The sequence below is a fragment of the Planococcus citri genome, chromosome 1 (assembly GCF_950023065.1).
Source record: "Planococcus citri chromosome 1, ihPlaCitr1.1, whole genome shotgun sequence".
Classification (NCBI taxonomy): Eukaryota; Metazoa; Arthropoda; class Insecta; order Hemiptera; family Pseudococcidae; genus Planococcus; species Planococcus citri.
In genome coordinates, this window is record NC_088677.1 from 1984840 (window position 1) to 1997390 (window position 12551).

Sequence of the window (12551 nt, forward strand, 5' to 3'; positions counted from 1 at the left end):
CCTTTTGGTCGACCTGGGGAAATAAAAATCGACCACTTTTCATTAGGGGGGAGAAGTGAATATTATTAAATCTCTACACTCATCTGTTAGCTATGTACGTGTGCAATGATACATGCACGTATGTGCACACACGTGCATGTATCATTGCACACGTACATAGCTAACATTAATGCGAACAGAATGTACACTGCAGTTGTAACATCGTATATCGGCGTTACCTACTTACATTAAAAAATAGTTGATTAGAACATGATTTTTACGCGAACAACCTTTTCAGCACCTTCAAAAATTTGATCTCAATTCTCAATAGGTGGTAGGTAAGTATATGATGGTGGATGGACTTCCACAGTCCTGAAGTTGAAGAGTACCAAAATATTGCCAATGGAAAGTCAAGAATCTAAAAACCAAAGACCATGAAAATCTACTTTGATGGCTGAGTTGATATAGAGAGGTATTTTTCAAACTTTCAAAAGAAGATTGGAATTCTCAGAAAAATTTTGGATTCAAACAAAATAGCATCAAAATAACATGCATATTTAAATTTGGCACTCATCGGCAGGTACCTATATGTTCCCTATTTTTAATCTCTTAAATAAATTTGAATGCGTTTCAAGCCATTTTGAGCAGTTCTGCATCCTCGAGTTCAGCAAATTTTCGAAAAATTGAATATCCCCTTTTTATCCATTTAAGGTAGAAAGTTGAAATTGTGTAGATACTCGTATGAGTACATAGATGGATTCACCCCGCTTTCAACCCCAACATCAATTGGAGGCAGTTAGAAGTCATGTTACATATTTTCAACTTCAAGATTCCATTTTGATGAAAATAAACTTTTGTAAGCACTAACCACTTTAAGCAATGTAATTAAGTACATGGAATGTTACGTAAGTAATTGATATTAAATGATGAAAAAATGCTCAATTGAGTGCAAAAATTTTATTTTATTGATAATTACTCCAATATACAAAATAATTAGGTAATCAGTAAAAAAATAAGTGGATCATCTGTAACTCAGAAGTTCCCATTGAGGAGGCAATATGTGCTTCAGTGCCAAGTTTAAAAATGTAATACATAAGAAGAACCTAGACTAGAAAATTCCTGTGAATAGAAAATGATCTTTCAAGGAGCAGCTTCCACTTCCATTAATGAATATTAGTTTCAGATTTATAATTTCACATTACTGCTGGCAGTTGCCTACCTTCCTCCAATATTTATATATCTCAGAGCACCATCTTTGTAAACATTGAGACAAAAATATTGGATTTTTCCAGACTGGTAGTACAGTAGGGGGAAATCAATGGCCCAGTTTTCCAAAGGAACTAATTTATCATTGATGTAGAAACCATGTTTGAAAGCACACACTACAATGTCCCCATTCTCAAATCCGGCCATCAAAGATACTGTCTTTGTTATTTATAGTAATTTCACCATTATCACTAAGTAAGATAAATGCAGGCACTAGTTCATATTGACTCCTGTTAGTGTGGACATATTAAGCCCAACTGCGTTTTGCATCCTAAAAGGATACAGAAATTATATTTCTGGTGTTTCTGGTGGCGTTATTAACTTGTCTGCCTTGGTATTCAATGCTACCAGAATCACTCCCACTTGAAGAAGATGAACCACTACTATTAGAACTCATACTACCTAAAGAAGATAAACCACTACCATCTGAACTACTACTGCCAGATGAAGATGAATCACTGCTATCATCAGGTTTACCTTGGCTTGAAGATGAACCACTGCTATCAGAACTGCTACTGCTTGAAGATGAACCACTGCTATTTGAATCACTGCTACTTGAAGAAGATGAACTACTGCTGTCAGAACCAGTACTACTAGAGGAAGATGAATCACCACTGTCATCAGATTTGCCTTGACTTGAAGTAGCTGAACCCATACTATCAGAATCACTTCCACTTGTAGATGATGTACCACTGCTATCAGAACTGCTACTACCTGAAGAAGATGAACCACTATTGTCTGAATCACTACTACTTGAGGAAGATGAAGAAGATGAACTACTGCTGTCAGAACCACTACTACTAGAGGAAGATGAATCACCACTGTCATCAGATTTGCCTTGACTTGAAGAAGCTGAACCCATACTATCAGAATTACTTCCACTTATAGATGATATACCACTGCTATCAGAACTGCTACTACCTGAAGAAGATGAACCACTGTTGTCTGAATCACTACTACTTGAGGAAGATGAACCACTACTACCAGATGAAGATGAATCACCACTGTCATCAGATTTGCCTTGACTCGAAGATGAACCCATACTATCAGAATCACTCCCACTTGAAGAAGTTGAGCCACCTTTATCAGAACTACTACTGCCTGATGAAGATGAACCATCACTGTCATCTGAATCATTACTACTTGAAGAAGATGATGCGCTTTGATCAGTTTTACCATCACTTGGCATAGATGAGCCACTACCTTCAAATTCACTGCCCCCAGAAGTAGAATCCATGCCACTTGATGATGATGAACTAGCATCTTTGGAGGGAGGCCATGCTTGTCTTCTCTGTCTATGTTTTGTTACAAGATGGCTACTGTGTAACATCTCAAACTGAAATTAAATTAGGTACAAATTTAGTTTTACAATGAGTCTATGTGCAAGTACCAGGTACAGAATTATTCAATGAATACAAATTATGTTTCTCTTACCTCAACACAGACGACAATGAATAAAAAAATTACAACTGTTTTCAACATTGTTTCAGAAATGAGAACACCAACTACACATAGACATTCACCACAAATGAAATATTAATAACCAGTTTACTTACTGCTTCTTTTCATTTATTTATACCATTGGAATACGTCATTAGTATTTCAACAAGAGAAATGAATCGTTGATAATGTTGCAATTTCTAAAAATTATGACATATTTTAGCTATATTACTTACATTGCCATTTTTTTTTCAACACAATTCAGTGTTCATTTGGAATTTATTGCTTTTATTTGCAAAATCAACGATTGAATAAGAAGATACCTATTTCACATATCTATTATAGCTGGCATGAAAAAATAGAAAAATGATGTTTTGGCTTATTTGAAAGCTTTCAATTTCAACATTGCAATTCTCTAAACATGTCAATTTTTAATATGTATTTGATTTGTAACAGATGATGCAGATGTGGTCAGCACCGATTCTAGGTCAAATTAGCCGAGTTATTGTTGGTGTAGTTCCTCTGATCACACGGAACTCTTTTGTACAAATACCTAGGTCTCCCAAATTAGAAAATTAGGAGAACTGACATAAATTACTTCAACTTTCCCTGGTGAAAATGAGGCAATTTTTTTTTTCTTCAGCAGATGGAAATTCTTGTTCCAATGGCAACAGGGACTCGAAAGATGCGGTACTAAATCCAACTTTGTGGGAAAATGTTGGAAACATCGAGTGTGGTGCCAAAATATAAGTAAGTACATAGGTTTCTACGAGTGAAAAACACAATTTCGTAAGTACAAAAAATATTCTGAGTGAAAATTGAAACATTTTTTTGTTGATATAGGTACATATTTAGTCACAATACAATTGTAACAAAACGTGTAAAAAGTACCTATCAATACTCGAATGAACTTCTAAATGAACGTCAAAATCGTAATTTTTAACCAAAAACACCAATATTTCGATACCACACTCGACTTTTAACCCCATTTCCGCCGAATTTCAGTCCGGTACCCCTCCCCCTCCCCCCTTGGAGCTGGACACAAAAATTTATTTTATCCGAAATTTGAATTCTGCAGTAAAAAGTAATTCGAATGGAATATTTTCAAACGATCTATGAGCAGGTTGGATCGTTCAAGTGTAAAAAAAAGAAAAGGTTGATTTTGAGACAAGTGGGCAACCAAAAATGGCCGCCATTTTGTAAGTAGGGCCACTTTTTTTTGAGGACCAGGGCTAGAAATGTTCCTTAGGTCTCTCCCTTTAAGAAAAAATTTGCCCCGGAGGATCGGCAGGGGGTGCAGGTGATCCTTATGCGGGCCCTCCGACTAAAATGTACTTGCTGGGTATCCATTTAGTGTAATATCGATGATGGTGTACATTCATAGAACAAGACTTTTTTTGGAAAGCATAGTTAAATGCCAATATAAATGGTTGTTATTAAAAAACACTGTTCATAATTGTAGGTACTGTAACTGTGCACTGATAGAAAGAGATCCTCGGTTTTATTAATGTTATTATTTTTTACTAGGAAATAGTCAAAGTTATTAGGTACCTACCTAAGTAAGTATAATTTTTTCATTTTTTTTTTTTTTTTTTTTTTTGTAGAATTAGTAAAATAAATCCATCTAATAGTTTTTGCACAATCACTGTCCTAAGTTCACAGTTTTCATTAAAAATCGTTAGGTACTGATAATAACAGAGGTAATGAATACCTACCCTTAATACTGCAGTTTTCAATTCGTTCCATCACTGCGATGGTGTTTTGGAAGAAGGGCCAAACTGGTTTTTTTTCAAGGTGTAGGGCCAATCTGTTTTGGTGAAAAATGCGAATGTCGATTTTTAGGGCCAAACTGATTCCAAAATTTTAAAAAAGGGCCAAAGTGTCAATTTTTTAGGGCCAAACTGACTCAAATAGTAAAAAAGGGACAAACTGCGACTGAATTTCGTTGATATTTTTACATTCTGCGTATCTGAACCATTTTTACCTAGACCCAAGATGAAATATTTGTTTATAAGTTCAACTATAAGAGCAACACTGACAATTGAAAATGAGAAGAACACTATTACTTCAAGCCAAGAACCCATACTTACCCAGAAAATTGAATAAGTTTTATCTTGTGTTACAGTTTCTCAAAAATATTACGTAAACTCGCGAATTTCATGAGAATGGCCGATTTGATCTGAAAACTAATATCACCGTTGGAAAGGGCGTTAAATTGTGAATCAGAATAAGTTGTCAACGGTCCTATAATTTTAAAATTTTCCCTCTTAAATTTATGCTTTTCCCCTTTTCCCCAGCTACTTCCCCTCAGGTCACAAAAATCCTCAATTTGAGGGAGAAGGGGTGGTCGGATTCAAAAATCGTTTACGGTATTTGATCGGACGTGAAATTTTACATCCGATAGCGAAATAACTTTATGGGTCACCGCTAAAAAATTTTAAGACAAGCATTAAAAGTACCCGCTACCTTGATGATGGGTTGCCTGGTTTAGGTTATGTGGTTGCAGTTTGCAGTCTCTGGATTCCATCTCTCTAATAAAGTTTATGAATGTATATTGTTCCAATTTTGTGGTAGATTTTTAAAAAAATTTTAGCTGATAAGAATTTATTTTGAATAATTATTTTCATTTGGAAAATTTTTATACTTTTCGAATTCCAAAGAGAAAGTATCAGAAACATTCTGCTATTTCTTTCCCTCCTGAAAAAAAAAACAATGCCTGTCGATTAATTAAGATTAATTTTGTAAGTTTGGGAAGGGGTGAGTAGAACAGCAACGAAATTTACCTTTGATTCATCTTCTCGAGGGGGTGAACAATTTAATTCTTTAATTTTTAACTGTTCAAAATAGATGAAAGAGTGCAGTTTGGCCTTTTTAGACATACTGTGAAAATATAGTAATAAGTAAGTAAAAGGGCCAAACTTCACCAAACATTTTTATTTTATTTTTCTCATCATTACAAATCAATTTATCCGAATAAAATAAATTGTTTTGGTATGCGTTCTCATATCCCTAATGCAGGCCCTGAAACTGCATCCTCACTCCTAAATGCTTTCCATATTATGCAATAGTAATTCCCGTTTTACTTTGTCGTTTTGAAAATACAATTTTGCCCTTCTTCCAAAACACCATCGACTGGTAGTGATGTGTTTGTAGGTGATAACACGGTTGGAGGTGCGATGACTTGGTATGGTGGTTGTTCATTTGGTTACAGTTTTCGGTTATTCTATTTGCAGTTAAAGTTAACCCCCTTGGATAACAGAGGTAGTGAGAACATTTTGTTTGTTGTAGAGTATTTTACCTTTTTTACAGCCTACGTTATAATGATTCATATTTTGTGTTTATTAAATGCTGAAATGAAGAGCAGAAAAGTTCCTAATAAAAATGGAATCACAAAAGGCCAAATGTATTTATGCTGAAAGACAATCTTAATCTTGTGGCACCTGCGCAATTATTTTTGTGAACCTCACATCTCTCAAAAACAGTCTGGGAGTACCTAATGCAATCCTGCCAAAATAACTGAAAGCTGGGGATAGTCTCAAAAGATACTCTAAAGCTCAAAGAAAGCTCGATAGTTCACAATTTTTCTGAACTTTCAGTCAAGAAAACTGATGGCTCAAATTGGTGCCTAAATATAGAATTTTTCATGCTGAATCTGCTTTTATAGGTATGCTGATCCTCGAATGCTGCCAAAGCTCCCAGACTGAGTCAAAGGGGGAGTAAATTTAGCAAATTTCATGTTTTTTGGCTACATTTGTAGTCATTACAGCCATATCTAGGTAGTAGGTACCTAATAATGGCTGCAAGTGGTTTCCACATAATTCGGGGAAAACGTAACTTGTTTGCGCACAGGAAACTTTACGTAAATTCTCTAATTTCCACTAAAAAGTTGAAAACAGAATTTCTCCCATGTGGTAGGTACCTACTACCTACCTAACCAAAAATGTTGAAATGAAAACTGAAAAAAAAAACAGTGGAATGTATGAACCTAGGTACTGCTATGACGTCATCAACAATAAGTTTCCAATTCTGGGGCAATGTGGTTTTGAATGATTTGTGTTTCTACATAAAGTCTCGTAATAAATGATTTCTCATCGTTTCTTTTGATTGGTCCATTTTACTGAACGTATTGTTTTTTCTTTCGGGTAGGTATGTGCCAGTTCAGTATATGTTGTACTTTTTTTTTTGCTCTTGTGTAATTTATGAAATACCTAACATTTAAAATACGGAAAAAGTTGAGTAGTCTAGTTTCATTCTACAAGTGATATTGAGAATTCAACAATTCTCGATCGTGAAAATTGTATGTATAACTAGATTCCGATTTCCTGAAAAACAGTGATAGGTAGTCTAATAATGTGTAGTTACAGTTTCGTTTCAATTTTCGCGTTTATTTTGGCGTTTTACGTTTCTACAGGTAAAAATTTATAATACGTACCTATTTGATGAAATGCAACATAAATACATATATTGTGAGTGAACAAATAGCTACTTACGCCTAAATGTATTGAATTAGTTAGTTTGTTCGCGTAAAAATCATGTTCTAATCGTTAATTTTTCAATGTAGGAAACGCTACTATAAGATGTTACGTGTGTAATAGTCATCCTAAAAGTCCAGAGCCAGACTGTTTGAATGTGAATTCAAGAACTACTAAAGAATGGGTTTATACGCCTGAAAATCGTGATGAAGTTGAATTATGCACATACGAAAGGTGGTACATACTTCCCAGGTAGGCAGTAAAATAACACGAAAAAAACTGCTAGTATCGCCAAAAACCGCTACCTTGTTTACTATTTTTATAGTTTCAAGTACCTACTGAAGTTCAGTAGGTAAGTAGTACCTACTGTAATAGTGCAGTAGATAGTTACTACCTGAAAAGTTCAAATTGTTACTACTGGAAGTAGTACTACACTGAAAAAAAAAAAACAATAAAAATTACTATTTCAGTACAGTAACCGGATCCAATCCAAAAATAATAGTGATTTTTACTCAGCCAAAAAATACATTTTACTATAGAATTAGGTAAAATTTATTACTCTCATAGTAAAATTTACTAATCTCATAGTAAAAATCGCAATATTTTTGAATGGGATCCGGTTACTGTATAAAATAGTAAAAATTATCCATAATTTTTTTTTCCGTGTACCATTTTTTGCATGGGAAGTTCTTGATGACCTCATTTTCGTGATGTCATCAAAACTTTGAAGCTTAATTACAGCTTTTTAAGGGCACTAATCGCAAAACGAATTTCAGTACAAACACCTGCGCTTTAAGCTGAACATTTTGAGTCATTTTTCACTAATTTCTTTGGCAGTGATGGTATAACAAAGAAAATAGCACTTCAATTTATTAAGCAGATATAAAATACATATACCTAATGTAGGCTATAAAAGAGGTAAAATAGGTAATCTACAACAAACAAAATGTTCTAAGGTAGGTAATGTAAATGTTGGTCTTTTCAGATGGCTCATATAACCTAGTACGAAGTAGGACTACAAAAGGCGATCATTGTGACAAAATACATAAGGATTATCCAAACCGAGTACATTGCGAACTATGTCGTACAAACTTATGCAATTCAATGCCTGCCCCCCGGGGACCTCCAACCGCATCATCACCAAAGGGGGAACCGAAAGAATTCACGTGGGATGGTAAACACTACCTCTGTTATCCAAGGGTGATGTAAACCTCAGCTACAGATCACCTCCAGGCTCCAACCACCACATCATCACCTCAAACCATGTACCTAATCACCTCCAAACACATCACTACCAGAGATGGAACGAATTGAAATCTGGATTAAGGGAATTCATTACAATACGAGTACCTCTGTTTTATTACCAGTAAGGGTTTTTAATGAAAACTGTGAACTTCGGGCACAGATTGTGCAAAAACTATTGGATGGATTTTCGTGGTGTTTGGTTTATTTTACTCATTCTACAAATAAAAATAAAAAAATTATAATAACTTTGACTATTTGCTAGTAAAACATATAACAATAATAAAACCAGGATCTCTTTCTATCAGTGTACAGTTACAGTACAAATTATGAACAGTGCTATTTAATAACCAACCATATTGGCATTATGCTTTTCAAAGAAAGTCTTGTTCTATGAATGTACACCAAGAAGGAACAAACTTCGCCGCAGAAAATAATTGTTCATTCAAATATAGGTTGCATCATCGATATTACACTAAACGGATACCCAGCAAGTCCATTTACCCCCCGTCAAAGAACAACAACGATAGCTTATTGGCTCATCTAGTGTACTACGATTTTTTTTCTGTGCATGGTTTTGATTGGTTAATTTTGATTTTGAATTCATTTGGGTGGCCGTGTAGGTCCGTGTAAATTTGAAATTACTTCGCCTCTTCACCCTTGCAAAACGTTTCGATGAGTATCACTTTTGCCGAACAGATGCTCAGTAATAACCTCACCATTCTCCTGCGCCCTCAAAGGTCCGATTCCCCGCGACGAGCACTTTCAGGTAGGGGGGGTGAAAGTGGTGTCAATCATTTGTGCTTCATTGGTGTTCTTTTGTGCACGTACTCTTTTTTTGTGGTCCCGCCTCCGCGTAATTGTTAAAAAAACCTTTTAGTCGACCTGGGAAAATGAAAATCGACCACTTTTCATTAGGGGGATGAAAGTGATGTCAATAGTTTTGTGCTCTTTTGTGCACATTTCGTATTATTAAATCTCTATACCTATAGTCATCTCCAAACAGTATATGTAAGCACAAACTGATGATGAATCATTTGAACCTTGATTTTGAACAGAATACACCGGTCTTGGCTATAATACATACCTAGTAGGGGTAGCAAATGAAGTGAAAATTATCAAAAGAATGGCATCGGAAAGATATAAAATTTTCGCGATATTTCCTCGAAAGAGGATCATATCGCGACCCAGAAACCACCCTTACATTTTTGAGATCGAATTGCAAAACCGATCCTGGGGTTCCCAAAGTTGTGAGAATTGGGCACCTTCGTTGTCATCTGTTTTGGCCAGTAAATCCTAACCAAAAGGGGGTAGAGGGGTGCTTGTGGTCTGAAATAACTCGTATTGGATCACTCTAGAAGTATCTACCCATGACCGTTCTCATTTAGTAATACCCAACATTTCAGTGGTTTCCAAATTTGAATTTTCGTATTCCAAGTTTTTGAAGTCAAGCATTCAAACGAATATTGTCAGTAAATAAATTATGCAATCAAAAAATATTTCAGATAAAAAAGTGGCAAAATTTTATGACGATTTCAAAAACGTGTCATTTTTTTCTTACAAGGGAGGCCCCCCACATGGTAATCTCCGATTTGAATGAAACTAGGACTGTTAGAAAGAGGACCTCAAAAAACACCGATCTCCCAATTTTCAGCTGCTCATGTTGATTTTTCGATGTTTGGCGAGCGTTTGAAGTTTTGTGTACCTACACATGGTAAAGCTGTTCAACTGTTCAACTCAGAAAACAGGAAAAAATACAAATATCCATGTCTTTCGCAAATCAACTTCCGGAGCTCAAATTTTGGCCAAAGACAGTCTTCTAGATACCTGATCATCTCATACCACCATTGGCCGGATCCGGCCTTCCGGCCAAAAATCAGAATTTTTTACTTTTTTTCTCATATTTTCAGTAAATTTGAAAAATGACCCTTTCTTCCCACCACATGAACTTGAGCAGCTGAAATTTTGGCCGAAGGGTCTATGCTTGATACCTAATCGACTAATACTATCGTCGGCCGCATCTGGAATTATCATCAGAAATCGAATTTTTTCGCGTAATATGAGAAAAAGCAACAAAAAAACGATGTCAGCCGTTTTGTCTGTGAAAAAGGAATACGTAGAAATAAATTTTCTCCGGAAAAGTTCCGGCATCATTTGAATGAAATCGACAGGTGGTCGGAATTACTGGAATTAGAGTAGTGGTCGGCATTAGGGCACTTTACGCTTACTTAAATCCTCGGCATCTGTTGGCATGATATATAAATTCGAATGATTTGGCATCATGTGTTCCTGAATTAACGAAGTTATTGGAGTTATTCCTCACTATTCCGGTGACAACTGCTTCACGTGAACGGAGCATGAGCGCCCTTAAGCGAATAAAACCGTTTTTAAGAAGTACTATGACCAACTTTCGCCTCTCGAATCTAACAATAAGTACCTACTTTGGCAATTGAAAAAGGTCTGGTAAAATCAAACATAATTACCCAAAAATGTTCGGATGAAATAATTGATCTTTTTGCTGATAAAAAAGATCGTAGGATCGACCTCATCTACAAAAAAATTTAGTGCCTAATAAGTGATAATATACTTACCTATTATTTTTACTTTTTAAATCTAGTGTTGTTTCAATTAGGTAGTGATATACCTATCGAGTTATTAACCTTATTTTACTTTTAGTTTACAAATCGGGAACGTTGTTTCCATACTTACCTAGCTACTCTTTTTAGTTTTAAAATCACGAGTGTTATTTCTAAAATTGTTTCAATTTGGTAAACTTGTTGCCCATGAATCAAAGTACCTATAGGCTATACTCCAAATACATAGGTATAATTGATACGTTTTGCAATTATTGATAGGTACTTCTGTGGCTGTCTGGCTTACATGCCAACTTTTTCACGCTTCGCCACTGCCCATACTATCAGAATCACTCCCACTTGAAGAAGATGAGCCACCTCTATTCTATCAGAACTACTACTGCCTGATGAAGATGAACTATCACTGTCATCTGAATCATTACTACTTGAAGAAGATGATGCGCTTTGATCAGATTTACCATCACTTGGCATAGATGAGCCACTGCCCCTAGAAGTAGAATCCAGGCCACTTGATGATGATGAACTAGCATCTTTGGAGGGAGGCCATGCTTGTCTTCTCTGTCCATGTTTTGTTACAAGATGGCTACTTTGTAGCAACTTAAACTGAAATTAAATTACATATTTAGTTTTACAATGAGTCCATGTGCAAGTACCAGGTATAGAATTATTCAATGAATACGAATTATGTTTCTCTTACCTCGACACAGACGACAATGAATAAAAAAATTACAACTGTTTTCAACATGTTTCAGAAATGAGAACACCAACATACGCATAGACATTCACCACAAATGAAACATTAATAACCAGTTTACTAACTGCTTCCTTTCATTTATTTATACCATTGGAATACGTCATTAGTATTTAGTATTTCAACAAGAGATATGAATCGTTGATAGTGTTGCAATTTCTAAAAATTATGACATATTTTAGCAATACTAACTTGTCATTTTGTTTCAACGCGATTCAGTGTTCATTTGGAATTTATTGCTTTTATTTGCAAAATCAACTATTGAATAAGAAAGATACCTATTTCACATATTATAGCTGGCATGAAAAAAGAGAAAAATGATGTTCTGGCTTATTTGAAAGCTTTTTCAATTTCAACATAAATTTTGCAAATCTCTAAACATGTCAATTGTTAATAATTATGTATTTGTAACAGATGATGCAGAGTGGTCACTCCCAATTCCAGGTCAAATTAGCATGGGTTATTGTTGGTGTAGTTCCTCTGATCACATGGAACTCTTTTGTGCTTAGGTCCTTCAAATTAGAAAATTAGGAGAATCGACATAAATTACTTCAACTTTCCTTGGTGAAGGTGAGGCAAAGTTTTTTTTTTCAGCAGTTACTTGAAATTCTAGTCACATTGTTTTAAATGCACCTAATTGGCAGCAAATTCGAAAATATCCTCCAAAAATTCAAAAATTGAGTTTTCACTACCAAAATTTTGGTCAAAATGTAAAAAACGTACCTATATAATGTCGTGTGGCATGTTGTTGTATATGTTTTGAAAATATATGTTACGTTTACTTATTCAGCACTTCCATAGGAAACA

General features: G+C 35.1%; 1 protein-coding gene and 2 long non-coding RNA genes across 4 annotated transcripts; 1 reads left to right on the forward strand and 2 right to left on the reverse strand.

Annotated features, from left to right (window-relative positions):
• Positions 1 to 921: 921 nt before the first annotated feature.
• LOC135844402 (uncharacterized protein DDB_G0271670-like) lies at positions 922 to 3560 on the reverse strand. The gene is made up of 2 exons (XM_065362601.1): positions 2680 to 3560; positions 922 to 2581 (listed from the first exon to the last, which is right to left on the reverse strand). The coding sequence occupies exons 1-2, from the start codon at positions 2725 to 2727 to the stop codon at positions 1517 to 1519; spliced, it is 1113 nt and encodes a 370-aa protein (XP_065218673.1). The 5' UTR covers positions 2728 to 3560; the 3' UTR covers positions 922 to 1516.
• A 3233-nt stretch (positions 3561 to 6793) lies between these two features.
• On the forward strand, positions 6794 to 8659 carry LOC135844414 (uncharacterized). 2 transcript variants are annotated; one of them, XR_010558522.1, is made up of 3 exons: positions 6794 to 7151; positions 7247 to 7409; positions 8143 to 8659. It is a non-coding gene; the product is annotated as an uncharacterized LOC135844414 (long non-coding RNA). The 2 variants fall into 2 exon arrangements; XR_010558523.1 differs by having other exon boundaries at positions 6794 to 7096.
• LOC135844425 (uncharacterized) lies at positions 8636 to 12128 on the reverse strand. Its single transcript, XR_010558524.1, has 2 exons — positions 11691 to 12128; positions 8636 to 11596 (listed from the first exon to the last, which is right to left on the reverse strand). It is a non-coding gene; the product is annotated as an uncharacterized LOC135844425 (long non-coding RNA).
• Between the last annotated feature and the right edge of the window lie 423 nt (positions 12129 to 12551).